Below are 14,762 nucleotides of genomic sequence, written 5' to 3'. Positions count from 1 at the left end.
AAACCAAGTCACATGCATCACAGAAGACATCATCAGGTAATGATTTCAGTGGTCGTTTTGAAAATAGCTGCAGTCTTGGCACATGTTTTTATTCAAAACAATGGAAGAGGAATCAGTACTTTCCCACACTTAACCCTACAAACCTGCCCAGGCTGGAGGGAAGCTTCTTAGCTGCAGCTTCTCTGTAGTAAGTTACTCACACACAGTCCTTACCTCTGTGTTCTCACAGCTTCAAACACCACTGGAAAATGTTGCCCTTTCAAAGACAATCTGTTAAAAAGTGCTTTTCTGTTCCTTCAAGTTACAACCAAAGCTCATTGTCCCATCTGATCCTTCTCTGCTGGAGTCAGACAACAGCAAGAACTCGCACTGACAGCGAAGGAAGGAAGTTCACGCAGGTTCAACAGAATGGTTTCACTAGAAATTTATTTCTTTAAACATGGCCACTTTGAGATTAATGATACTACTTCAGGGAACATGAAAGAATAAACAATTTTAGAAGGGAAACAATCAGGTAAGTCAGGATTTGCTTTTCAAACAGTAAAAGGCCAAGCTTCAAGAGGCAATAAATTTTGGCATATGAGGACTAGTATTTTCAAATCCAAAAGTTGGCTTAGTTTTACAGTGGAAGCTGACTGCAACCTTAGGTACCTTTCCACAACGCTGGACTCAGTCGTAACTTAAATGTACAGGAGCATAATGTGAAAAGATTTTGTTTTATTAATTAAAAGTTAACAGCAACAGGCACATATTAAAATGAATATGGCAAAGCCTTTACAAATGGCTTTACGCTGAAGCTCTCTCCCAAAAATGGCTGTTGCAACAAACTGTAAACAGAATTAATAAACAGTCTTTTACAATAATAACAGGGAAATACAAATGAACTAAAAGAAAGCACCAGTTTCTCAAACTAGATTACAGTTGTGCTTACTGTACTTAAAACAATGTAAAACAAATTACAAAAATGGAATGTTTTAAGTTTAAAATTAGTCCTTTAATTTTGTCCTAAAAAACATTTTCTCCTTTTCCCATCAAAAACCCATCAGTGGGTAATGTTTCAGTAGAGGGAGGAATACGTAAACAATGCACTTTTTTTATTATTTTTTTTTCAAATCAAAAACAAATTTGGTCACTTAGCTTTGTGCATAGTTTAAGGCATCTGTAGCAATTTGTTACAGTTTCCTCCCCAGTGTGGCTGTTCATGAAATTGTCACATTCTAAAAGAATAAATTAAAAAAAAATAAAAGAAAACAATGTTGCCGTTCAAACCCTTCCCCGAGCCCTCCCGCCCTCCCCGTCCCAAACGAACTCACACACCCACACATACACACACGCTGCAGCGAAAGGGGCATTTGTACCCTTGTTCTGAAGGACACGCTTCCCATCCCACTTTATTTCAGATTGGCAAATACCCTGAGCTGATTATGGTGTTTAGACATTCCACCTTTTTCTTGCATGTGCAGTTCAAGTGTACAATAGTGAGAACAACATGCGATGTTCCCACTGCAGAATCGCAATGCAGTTCAGACGCTTCCCCCCACCCCCGCCCCGCCCTTCCCAGATTCAGAAGTGTTTTGTTGCTGTTAAAAAATTGCATTCCCATATAGCACTGGAGTAAAGCTTGGCTGTGCTCTATGATGAATGCTCAGCTCCCAGTGCACAAACAAAATTATGGCAAATGGGAGGCTTTTCTGGCATCCAAAGAAAAGAGAGCTGCAGTCTCAGATTTGATCTTTTTCTTTTAAAAAAGCAAAAAACTGAAGTTAGTGGTTCCTTCACAGCCATGCGCAAAGGTTAAGTCTAGAACCGACAGTTTCAGAGTACATTTGTAAACATCAAGTCTTGCCAGAGGCAGCAGAGGATGGGCACTTCACATTTCCGTATTAAAACAGGGACTGAGTGGAAGGTATGCTTTGAACACATTTATGCAAGTCTTGCTAAATTCCAAGGGAGTGGAACAATCCATCTCAAGTTTTAGATTTGAAGACCGTATTCCAAATTTCACCAAAAAACCCAAGCCATGTGTGGCACAATGAAGCTTTCGTCCTGTTGCTCCAAGGCTCAGTCACTGCTGTGCTTTGCATATTCAAGGTTCCGAACGAAAACCAGCTGAGGTGGGTGCATATTGCTCTATGTTCAAATCTTGCGGCTTAAAAAAATTCTGGTTCAAATGGTCTGTGTCAAAGGAAAACTTGGAAATAAATAATGCTGGCATCATTTTACCACTTCACTAAAACCTTGGGCTGGCACGTATCTCCTTTAATCCAACCGTGCAGATACCAATAGAAGAGGCAGTTTTGTCATGAGGACTGAGGTCAGGACAATCGAGGTTCCTGAGGTAATATGTCTGAGTCCATTTCCTCAAAAGTAGGGTCAACATCGTCACCACTGCCAGACTGTTCCCTCTGCACTCCCTTCCAGCTTGCCTTGTTCAGTCCCAGGTGGCCAAGCATTGTCTGTGACAGCCTGGTGTTGGAAAACCGGGCCCATTCCCCAAACAGAGGTTCCACTAAGTAGGTCATAAAACCTTCAAAAACAAGCAAACAGAGACAAATGAAAACCAGAAAACAAACCCAGAGAAAAATTAAAATCCTCAACCTCAATATTTTAAATAGAATTTAACAGCAAAATCTGTCAAACTACTGTTCTCCAATGTGCATTTAAAAATCCATTTCAATATTTAGGGCATCTTTACAAAATAATCTCTCAAAATATAAAAGATTTTACTAATCAGTCAGAACAGCAGCAATACACTGGAATACAAATTAACTCTCTTTCTTTCACAGCAATGACCAAATAAAGGAAAATATTGAGGAACATGGGGAATTTTATAATGAATTACCTCACAGACAGTCTGAACTATACTACACGGGGAAAAAAAGAATATATTACTTTCACAATATTAAGCCAGCTAAAAGTATTTTAAAATATAAATTCTAGAAATTTTTTAAACAAGGCCACAAAACATTAACACACATTTATATACTTGTTTGTGTGTTTATATACAACTTTGTGCATATACACATGTTCTCTTATGTGCACTGTCTACTTCCATGAACCAAAAACTCAAGGGTAAGATGACCAAAATTGAATCTGTCAATTATGGAAATGTATGTTTTCCTAACATTCTAAATTAAACCAGTGCATCTTATTGAACACATCAGCTTTTGTGTCAATTTAGAGCATAATTAATACTGTGTTTGTGGTCAAATTTATTCTTTTCTTTACTGTGCTTTTAACTGAGTCCCATTCAACCTACATAAGCAACTTTTATTTTAATAAGAGGACATTTTACTATTTTAAATCGAATTGAATTTAACAAAAACTATTAATATAATGGCTATTCACCATTCTCCATCAAATCTCTGTCCACCACCCTCTTTAAAGGTTGCATTTAAAGGAAATGCTGACATTCCAGAAGGCTAAACCCAGTGAGCTAGAGGCCTATTGTGGCAATCTCGCTGCAAAAGGCACCCGAGACCACATAGCAAGGGGAAGGAACCCTCCTCTTCCCAAAATAGCCACTTCAGACCAGGAATGTTCTGGGCAGCAGCAGTTCAGGGAGAAGTCAGACAGCTGCCTCCCATGCTGTACCTGTTCTGTAAGGGAACAGAGGGGCTCAGGTCTCCAAGACTGTCAGCGCAGTACCTCTTGTAAACAGTTCAAGCCAGAAGTGTTATACAGCAAATTGAAATAAAAGTGCTCTTTGTTATGAAGTGCTGCCACACACACACAGAGCAGGTACAGCCTCTAGCAAATGTACCCAAAAGGTCCTTTTTTCAAATTGCATCCTAAAGAAATCTACTGAAATAAATTGAACTGTAGTTACCAATCTGGATGTTGGCAATAGTTTCTGTCTGTCGGTCACAAAGTGGACTCACACCCAAGTGATATTTTTTTTCAATATCACCTAAAGAAACAAAAGTATAATACAACCGTTAAGTCATATGGTCCAGACTCAAATCAAACACCAAAAGAGGTGAGCTGTGCCAGGATGGTGTCTTGCAGATGGTAGAATGCATTTACTTCTCTCCCCATCTCCAAAAAAATCCAAGTAGATCTGTCAGTGAGACTAACAGTATTTATAAATACTGTATTTAAATACTATTTTTCATAAGACACTAATTAAAAAACATAGAACCACTAAGTTTACTGAATGATTAACATCCTCTTCCTCACAAAGCTTCCTAGACTGTCATAGAAATGACAAATTAAAATCCCCCCTTAGTAATATAGAAGAGAATAGCTCAGCGTTCAGAAATTTCTGGCCAAAGACAATTTGTGGTTCTGCCTCCCCATCACCTTTACCAAAGATTAAGCCTCATGTGGATAACAGCAAATAAAGCAGTCTGTTCCCCATTTATCATATCCATGTGCAAATTAGCAGGTCTCAAGTCAGCTAAACTAGCCTTAGTTTTATTATTAAAATTTAATAACAATGGAGGAAATTAACCCCATTTGTTAATTACAAGCTTTATTAACTGCTTATATAAGTAGTCGTAACTGCATGGTAACTAAAAACCTCCCTGGCTCTCACCTGCTTACCAACAGGCCTCACAGCTCAAGTTTAAATACTGAAGACACATGATGAACATATTTCATAATTTACTGAAGCCACTAGGTAAATTTAAAGGAGGCATAATTACTTATTTGAAGCACCTTTCAGGTTGCACCAGCCATTCTAGGTTCAGTTTCTAAGCAGATTCTTCAATGAGTTTTAGTAATTCCGACCTTTTGCAAGAAGTACAACCCATGAAAGGAAAAAAAATCCCATACTGCACTGTACATCTCTGTTACTCCTAAATATAAATGGACTAGGACTCATGATGCTCTTTCCACGCTATAAATAAGTGGTATACTAACAGATAATTCTACTCCTACCTTGATGGAAGAACTCCTCTGTTACTTTTTCACTCCACTGCTTGCTCAGCTCCCACGTCCGACAGGGGTTACAAATATCCGCACACTTCAAAGCCATCTAACAAGTTAACACACAGTGTTAGACCATCTTTCCCTTCAACAGAAGCACCTGTAATTATTTATTTCCTTACAGCAGATTATTTTAACTTTTCTGAATAACAAACCTACCAAAGATCTGTGCTCCAAACCTCTCTTGCGCAATATTTAAAAAACACTCAGGGAACTATCAGATCTCATGATCATCCCTGACTAATATGGAAATTCAGGCAAGTCAAAGTATTTCAGGGGCACTATGTTTAGTATATTCACTGGTACAGGAGCCAAAAAAAATTCAGAAAAAAGAAACATCAAAGTAAGCAAACAGTATTTTCCATTTCTGGCTCTGAAGCTCATATTTTTAGCAGTGGTTTGCACAAGACAGAACTCCTCATCTGTTTGTTTAAGTTTTTTTTACAGTCCACAATATGAACCTAATAAGAAAATGTCTACAAATCTAAAAATAATTTCAAGGTTTTTGTTTTTAAAGTTTGTTAAAGCTCACTAGCACAGCTGCAAACTGATTCACAACAGTAGTGCTTTCCTTTCCCAAAAAATGTTCTGACAAAGCATTTCACAATTCTGAGGCTGCAATGGAGTTGTTAGAAAAGCTAAACCCTCTCTTGGAAAAACACCTCTCCTTGCTTTAGTAGCTTTAAGTTATGAGACTTACCAACACTCACCATCACTTGGGAGAAGTGCTGGGGAAGGGAATTGAATGAGTAGAAGATAGTTCTGCTTTTGAAAGGAGGAGAAAGCCTGGCAGAAGTAGTATTTAGCATTTTTAAGTAAATTATTTTTACTCTAAAATGATGTTTTCAAAAATATTCCCCAAAAAGATCACCTGTAAAACGAAGTGCCGATGGTTTGCATTCTCTAAACATAGGTCTCCTCTATCCAAATGGGATCGAAACATGGACAGATACTCGTTTTGCTGACTGATGTCTGTGGCAAGAATGAGATCGCCTATCTGGCTTTCCATCAGCTGCCTGAAATTAGTGATACCAAACATTCAAAGCATAACAATTAAGAACATTCCTCACAAGATTGAGATGTCTTTTTATCATATTTATTATTATACAAATACAAGCTTTATAATCAGCATTTTCACTGAACTATTTTGTTTGTTTGTTTGTTTTCTTTTGCTGAAAAAGTCTTACAACATCCACAGAAACACCAGGACACTTCACTGGTGGCTTTCAAGAAGATTTCAAAACAGCTTTTACCTTCTTTTCTCCCCACCCGTCCCTTTTTTTTGTTCTTAAAAATGCACAAACTAATTGTCTCAGGATTATTTCTTGTTAGAGTAGGTGAAGAGGGTCTATTTTAAACTACAGTTGTGGTGGCAGAACAAGAAAAGGCTGCCAAGTTTAATCTGAACAGGTGCTTGTCTACATGAACACACTTCTTCAATGTGCTCACAGTAAATGTTATTTTCCGGATATCACGTTGCACCACGAACTGCTCTACTCCACCAGCACAGTATCCAGGAATTCTTAAAATAGATCATCATCTACATTTTGTATTCAAAACTGCCATGCAATAATTCATCTTGTTTTGCAAGGCTGTCTTACTTAAGTGACAAGCTTGCTTGCGTCTTAAAGTAATCTATACTCTTTGGTATAAACATACCTGTTTTCTAATGACATATGTGCAAATAAACCAGACTCTCTCAGCAACCCCACTGCCGATCTCCAGTGATGGTTCTCTAATACTGAGGTATTCTGCGAATTAAAAGGGAATAACACCTATCAGTCAATGCCTTTTTCTTAAACTGCAGAGCTGTATACCAAGAGCAGACCAGAAAGTTTTGCTGTGTTTTGGAGTTGGTGTTTTTATTTCTTCCTTCTTTTTTTTTTTGTTTCCAAAGAGGTTAAAACTCACAAACCCCAAATATGCTGTTAATTTGCACATTTTTTTATCACAGTGGCATGGAAACAATGTCTGGATTCAAACCTACCACTAGCTAAACACATCACAATTTATACTCTTTTTTCTGTACTACTCAAGCATTCTCCAAACCAGGCTTTAACAAAACAACTGATTCTGTTCTTACCTTATATAAAGTCGCTAAATAATGGTTTGTTTTAATTAGGAAAGGTTGGTTAACGCCTGGGTGATCCAAGTCATGTGTGGCAGCTGCTATTAAACTGAGCAGAACATCCCACGGAGTTAAAGATTTGGAAAGCTGCAAGGTAAAACCAATAAATGTTAGTAATGCAAGTATGCCCTTAGAGAAAGTGCACGAGTGTTGCATTTTTGGTTTTTAGTAATTAACAGCCAACAGAAATTCAGAGAAAATTTTGAAGATGTAAAACTAATATTCCACTGACTTTGCACAGTATTGCCCCACTCAAAGCTATAAAATTTCAACAATGGTTTAAGCATTATTCTTTCTGAATGAGAAGGTTCAGTCTTGAAATCAACACTGGCACACAAAATCCTACTTTCTGTCTGGTAATGAAGTACTATTCCTAAGCAGATCCCATAAAAGCAGCAAATTCTTAAAATTAGCTCTCCCTGTCATGTACCGAGTCCATCTGTATGTGTCAATTCTGCTTAAAATACATACTATATTTTAGAAAGCATAAAAAACCCTTCCTCTTAAAGGGAAGAAATTAATGCTCTGGAAGACTTTAGAACTGTTCAGAATGGATTTCTACTCTTATGCGAAATTACATTTAAAAGTCTAGCAGGGCCAGAAACAAAGGAGGAACTTCTGTCACAAATAAATATTTTCAAGAAGTATGTGTATGTCAATTAACTCAGCATTCACCTGCACAGACTTACTTTCACTGCTCATAGCTGTTACTACTTACGATTGGGAAGTCTGTGAGTTAGACTTAGTCAGAAAGTCTAGCTTACACTAAAACAGAGATGATAATTCTGCCCATACAAAGGTAAAATGCAGCAAACACCCCGTGTGGACAGAAGTTTATATTCCCTGTTGCATTTGCCATCTATCATGCCTCACATGTTTACAAAGCACTCTGGTGCAACAGAATCTGTAGCTGTATATGTTACTAAAAATACAAAGTCTATACTTGTATCTAAAACATCACAAAACTTCCATCATGAGTATTAAATAAAAAGTGCTCAGAGCTTCCAAACTGCATGCCATAAAAAAGCTCATCATGTATCAGCTCTGATTTGGCTCACTGCACCAACTGATCTGAGAGCAGCGCTGAGAAACTGAGTGGGAGGAGTGGGCAAAGAGCCCCTGAAAAACATCGAGGGAGCCAGAACTGACTTGGTTTTACTTTAGAAGCAGAATAAGGAGCTATGCTATTCAAGAGAGTACCAGACCGGTGATAATCTGCATCAAGGTAGATAACGTGCCTCACCTGGCTACAAAGCACTGCAGTTTTCAATTTAATACAGAAGAATAGGATTTAGTCCTAAAATTGTCCAATCACTCAGAGTAGCCTGACAGCTGTCCAAGTAGGGAGGAACAAACACTCAACCAGCTCAGCTCCTTAATGTCTGTAACTCTGCCATTTCTTAAAAAGAAAGGCCAAAGAGAAGTCCTAATGTAATGTTACCAACTGCCTCTAGCAGCAGCATCCTATTCAGTGACATCAAAGATGAGCAAAGCAAGGGTAACAGTAGTTTCTGGGGGAAAAAACCCACCCCAAATGATAAATACACAAGTTTATTATTGCCAGCTCTGACTCAGGCTACAATTCTATGCAAATGTCTTGGGGCACAGCACTATGTTAAACAGCTCCAATTCCCTACTCTGGTCCAATGTGAAATCACACAAAAAACAGTGTCAGCTCAGAAGAGGGGAAAAAAGAAAAGCACATTGCTAAGTGTGAACCCACAACCTCAGCAACAGAGAGAGCAATAGAGAGTTCAAAACTGTGTCTTGTTGGGTTCTTAGGTTTCTTTACTTGTAACAAAAAGTATATATACATATACACATACGTATGCATGTACGTAAACATATATATAGATACATGAGCTTATCACTCTCTACAGCTACTTGTAAGGATGTCATAGCCAAGTGAGGGTCAGCCTCTTCTGCCAGGCAACTAGTGATAGGATGAGAGGACACAGCTTCAAGGCACATCAGAGGAGGTTCAGGTTGGACATGAGGACACTGGACAATTTCTTCACAGAAAGGGTTGTTAAGCATTGGAAGGGGCTGCCCAGGGAGGTGGTGGAGCCACTGTCCCTGGAGGTGTTCAAGAGAAGACTGGATGTGGCACTCTGTGCCATGGTCTAGTTGACATGGTGTTGTTGGGTCACAGGTTGGATTCAATCTCAGAGGCCTTTTCCAACCTAAATGATTCTGTGATATGCACACACAATACATTCATATGCACACACACAAATGCACATATTTCTCTACATACATGTGATATGAAAGTGAGAACACTCCCTTACCTTGGGCTCTTTTAAGTAACAGTGCATGGCCTGAGTCACATCAGCAGCATGAACTGCATTATGATAAGGGTTTTGACTGTGATAATCTTCTTGAACCATAACTGCAGGAAAATAACATATATCCAAATATAAATAAAATAACAGTTTTTTAAAGTAATATTTTATATTCCATTACTAGGCACAGAAATAAGCAATATCCCAAATCACATACACATGAAAACATCACAGTCAGTAAATCATCAGCTGAACCACAACACAGATATACCATTTCTATGTGAAGAAATAGTATTTTCTAAAGGAAATCAACCACATGTGAAGTCATCTCAGAGCAAAATTAAACAACTTGAAATCAGTATATCATCTGAGAGACTCTGAGACCCTCCCAGAGAAGACTCCCTTTGATAATCCAGACTGTCCAAACCATGAGGCAATCCTGAATACAAAATGATGATGCTGTTTACCAAAGCATCAGGAGGATCCCATATCAGGCCTTGAAAACAGACAGAATCAGAGGAATTAGGCACTGCATTTCTATCATATGCAGTGCTTTTCTTTCCCATTCAGGAAAGTGGTCATGGAAAGCCACCTCTATGCTTTTTTAGGCATCTTATACCTCAGGACAATTTAAGCCTACATGCAAATTAGAAAAGAATCTTGTTTAGATGATGGTCTGACTAACTACTCCTAGATTCAATATTCCCTATTTAACTTCTTCCTTGCTTTTCTCCTCTCTCATTCATCTTCCTGGATGTCTTCAAACAGTATAGGTAGAATTCTTTAAAGGGCATCAACATTAGGTCAAGTACATGGAATGAAAGAACTATAATGTTAAAAAGGATGGAGGGGAAAAAGATCTGAAATAGAACAATCAAACTGCATTCTAAGGTTTGGCCTGATACAACACATTAGTTCTTTCAAGCAAACCTAAAAGAATATTTTCCTGGTTGACTACAATCAGTCAGTCCCATCAAACAAACATGCCTACAATCTCTTTTTCTACTCAGTTGACAAGCCAAAACAGTCCATGTAATTGTGATTGTATTGTTACAGCATTACTGACGTGGTATTTGTGAAGAGCTGTGGTTCATGAAAAGTCAAAATACTGTAACCATCACATAACCTCTAAACTACTCAATGCATAGCTGACAGCTCATATAAAAATGATGAAAATAAATGTCTTTGAGCTCTATCAACCTGCAGTAGAACTCTCTCCCACCTGTTCCTCACATCAAGTGCACGAATGCAGATGTCCTTAATTTTCTTGTGGCTTTACAAGCTACCCGAAGTTTACAATTTTTCTAACTTATTTAGTAAAGCAGACCTAGGTCAAAATTTTGATCGTGGTTTGTCTGAACTAGAATAGCACAATCACCCTATGTTTTCAGGAATAGAGTACATCATATTTTCTCTCCCCCTGTTCAGGTTTGGAATAAGAACTTGGAAACACACAGTAGGAGGATGCAGATCTCCAAGTAACCTTTGGTAATCACTGAAAGACTATGTATGTGTATAAACATATATATATGTATATATATACAAAAATAAAATGTTGAGATCTTACTGAGAACTAAAACCAGATTTTTCTACTTAAAAAGATTCCAGTAAATTCCCAAATAAAGTGAATTTTATATGGTACTATGGACCACTTGTGCTGTCCTAGTCTTCCAGAATCTGATCTTCAGATTACTGTGGACTGGAGTACAAGAGGGAGCAAAAGAAAAGAATGAACTGCGTTCATGCTGAAAGCTGCATTTGGAAGAAAGGTTCCTTGATTTGACAGATGTCCTAGGACAGACATAAGAAATGTTCTTCTCAGTGACATTAAGTAGAAGGCATTAACAAAAGGGAAAGGTGGTGACTTTCAAAATTAGAATAAAATTTTGCCTTCTTCCAAGTCTAATCTCATTTTAGTGACTTATAACTTTGAGTAATCATATGTAGTTAAAACTATTAGTTATCTTTTGATAACCAGCTAACCAATTCCTAACTAGTCTTTCATTTCAAGTACTATGATTTGCTAAATCTCAACTAACCAGAAGATAAGCAAGATGAGAAAGACAAACCACACTCAGTTACAACTCAAGTAGTCTAAGACTGGATTTCTATAATAATTTTCTTCACATTTCAATATATCAGTCATTAAGGTTGGCCAATTTACACTTCTGAAACTGGAAGGAATTGAGTCCACTTTGAAGCAACGTGAAATGCAAGATAGAACTAATCTTTTTTTTTTTAAGCTGAAAGAGAACTAAATTATGAAAACAAAAACATTCCCTTATTCGAAAGGGGAGAAAAGCCTTGCAAATGTGATTTCTCCTCTGTTAAATCACAAACTTTGTAACCACAGAATTGTTTTCTCTGAAACTGTGAAAGCCTGCTAAAATGGACCAGAAACTTGTTTCTCCTGCTCAGTTAAAAACATCATTCCCACTTCACAAAATTAAAGGCACTGACTGTCGCAGCAAAACCAATGGAAAGATGCTGTACACCAGTGCCTGTCTATGGCATAGGGATGCAGAAAGACAGCTCATTCAGCTGTTGAGTGAATGTACTTCTTGGTTTGAATATTCCATGTTGTATTTACAGTTCTTTCCATCAAAGTATTTCAGTGCTGCAGGCCCAAATGTTCAAGTAAAATTGTCCTGCACTCTGCTTAGGGAGAAACTATGCCCACAGTACAGTGCTTACTTGTATAAGAGTTTGAGCAAGCCAGAGACAGCATCAAACTGGCACCAGCAAATCCAGCCAATCTACATATTCCATACAGTTAGGCAACTATATCACTGGGAAGCAAAGATCAATGCAGAACTGAATATTAAAAGAAAGGAGCTGTCCAGCCTTTCTCAATACAAATGTCACATACATTTCTGATTATTTAGATTTAATAAATGGAATACAACACCAGCTATGGAACTACTACACTTGTTAATTCTTGTTTGGATTTAACATAGAAAGTTCTGTACTCATAGAAACTTTGAGAAATTGTCTCAATCAATATAATTTAAATCACTGCACAATCTGGACTGCATTAATACCCTTCAAACCTTACTGCTAAACTACAACCAGCACTTCAGTTAAGGTATAAAAAAGCAGCAATATTCATCATAATAAAAAGCTGTATTTACCCAAAAATCTACGAAGTTTCATCGTATCTAATTGGAAGTGTTCAATTAGTCCATGAAGATTAAACAGATGAAAGGTTAAGCTGACTAGACTGTTTCCTAAAAATAAGATGAAAATACTAATTCATTGGAAGCCATGAAATCAGTGACTCTTTCATAAGAAATGTATTATTTCAAACAAACTGGTCACAAAAATTATACAAGCAAGTTTTTAAATCTTACTGCATGACAAGATTCCATTAGCTATTTCTAGTAATAACCAGGGGTTTTGATTAATGATAATAAATTTACCAACTCTCCACTGTCAATAGGTTTCAACATGCAAACCCATTACAATGACATTCAACCTTATAAGTAACTTTATGCAACATATCACAAACAGACAGCTGAAAGCCAAATACAAAAATGATCAGGCAAAGAGAAAAGTCAACACTATTGATTAGCTCACATTGTAAATATGCTCTCATTTTTGTCATGTATTTTGCTGAACTTTTCCTTATTTTACCCAGAACTCTAAGAAAAAGTTTCTGCAGGAAAAGCATACTATTACAAGCTTACAATATCCTTCGCCTACTCATAGCTATATTATAATAGTTTGCAATGGTAAAATAGGTAAAACTGCAAGAGACAGAGAATAGCCCAAAATGTTTATTTGAAATAGCTTGCCCATTATTTGCTCTGCAAACAATGTCATGGCTGACAATCTTCATTTAGCATTTAAGAAGCTAGCATAGACAGAAATTGAGGTACAAAAGGACAAAAATTTCTGCTAAACCTTGCTGATTACTGGGCTTAATGTATTCCCATGTGCATGCCACTTCCTCATAATGAATTATGCAATTCTTGGAACATCTACTGGGTAATTTGTTTCTTAGAGGTTCATCTAGGGCAGCTCATCCAGTAGAGTTTTATATACAGCATTCTGCCCTTAAAAACTTTCAAGAACGAGACTGCCTGATCAAAATGTCCTCCTAAAATTACTTAATTAGGATGCAAAACTTTAAACACTCTAATTGCAATTCTGCTACCTACTCCATATGATGTAAGACCTGCAAGAGCTGCCCTTCATTCTCTTCCCACACTGTCACAAACGTCGCTGTGGCGCTGGACTTACTTATCTCCTCCTTCCATTTTATTCAAAATCCAGCTTCCATCACTGTGATTATGACATAAATATTCACCCTACACACTGCAGCAGCCCTCCCTTCTCCTTTTCAGCACTGTTACAAATCTCTTTTCTGTCTGTCCATAAATTAAACAATACTTTGGCGGTTTTTTAACCAAATACTTCTGTAGCTCCTACTGCTACTTGTAATGGGCACACAAAACTAACCATGATGCTCTCTTCCTTTTTCTATTTTGTGCAAGCAGTGAATACAGCAGCTTCTCTCTCCTCAACTCCTAATTCTCCAGGTATTCTATTACACGTCCTAATTATAATGCATTCACACCAACGTGCCTTCTTATTGCACTATAAAGCAATAGAACTATCAAACTTTAAATTTATCAGAAAAATACTTGTTCAATATAAATGACCTTTTGGATACAAGCATATCAATTAGCAGCAAACCCATAACTGAAAAAAAAGTCTAAGACAGTGAAATGATTTGTTAATTTATATCAAATTACTACTACAAATTACTGAAAGAGAACAGAAAGTACAAAGTACATGAAGGGGCTCTTCTACAAATCAATCATTATTATCAGCACTGACAGCATCATTATTTTAATGGAGTGACCAGGCAAACTACAACTTAGATTAAACACTATTAAACCAAAAAGTACTACCTGATGAAATTTGTGCTTTTTAGTGAATCATATACTGCAATACAAGTGCCACAGTTAAGTTATGCTAGGAGATAAAACACAAATGAAATAGCAAAAGTAAACTCACCATTTGTCAGTCTATCAAACAGAAAAATATCAAAATTCCAATTTCCAACCTTCTCCAGCATACACTGAAAGAAAACACAAAAGCTGTCATCTTTTAATCAGCGTATGTCTATCTTCCTGTAACCTGGAGGAGTATTTAAGATTTAAGAGACAGATCAAGTCTTAGGATTTCTACATGCAAAAAAAAAATAGTAGTAAAAAATAATTAAATTTGCCTGATAACTGAAAAACTTTACAATGCATCTTACAAATTAAAAAACTGAAAAAACCCGAGAAGTGCCTTGACAGAACTGGTTGGAGATTCTCCTTTCGTCCTTTAGTCAAGTTCTCAAAAGAAGTAAGACACAATTTAAAACAATAAGGTTAAAAACAGAAATAATGACAGAAAGACACTGCATTCAG

General features: G+C 37.1%; 1 protein-coding gene across 5 annotated transcripts in view; it reads right to left on the bottom strand.

Annotated features, from left to right (window-relative positions):
* Positions 1 to 409: 409 nt before the first annotated feature.
* PDE7A (phosphodiesterase 7A) overlaps positions 410 to 14,762 on the bottom strand; it is a 42,259-nt gene continuing 27,906 nt past the window's right edge. For all 5 annotated transcript variants that reach the window (XM_018079814.2, XM_008934404.3, XM_018079833.1 and 2 more), the window contains 9 exons: positions 14,362 to 14,425; positions 12,471 to 12,566; positions 9,346 to 9,446; positions 7,013 to 7,144; positions 6,589 to 6,680; positions 5,801 to 5,945; positions 4,882 to 4,978; positions 3,830 to 3,910; positions 410 to 2,527 (listed from right to left, as the gene is read on the bottom strand). In XM_018079814.2, the coding sequence (XP_017935303.1) occupies positions 2,316 to 2,527; positions 3,830 to 3,910; positions 4,882 to 4,978; positions 5,801 to 5,945; positions 6,589 to 6,680; positions 7,013 to 7,144; positions 9,346 to 9,446; positions 12,471 to 12,566; positions 14,362 to 14,425 (1,020 nt within the window). In that variant the 3' untranslated portion in view covers positions 410 to 2,315. The remainder of the gene's footprint in view (positions 2,528 to 3,829; positions 3,911 to 4,881; positions 4,979 to 5,800; positions 5,946 to 6,588; positions 6,681 to 7,012; positions 7,145 to 9,345; positions 9,447 to 12,470; positions 12,567 to 14,361; positions 14,426 to 14,762) is intronic.

Source organism: Manacus vitellinus, unplaced genomic scaffold (assembly GCF_001715985.3).
Source record: "Manacus vitellinus isolate BGI_N305 unplaced genomic scaffold, ASM171598v3 scaffold_1_pilon, whole genome shotgun sequence".
NCBI classification, from domain to species: Eukaryota; Metazoa; Chordata; class Aves; order Passeriformes; family Pipridae; genus Manacus; species Manacus vitellinus.
This window is presented reverse-complemented; position numbering and strand designations above follow the sequence as displayed.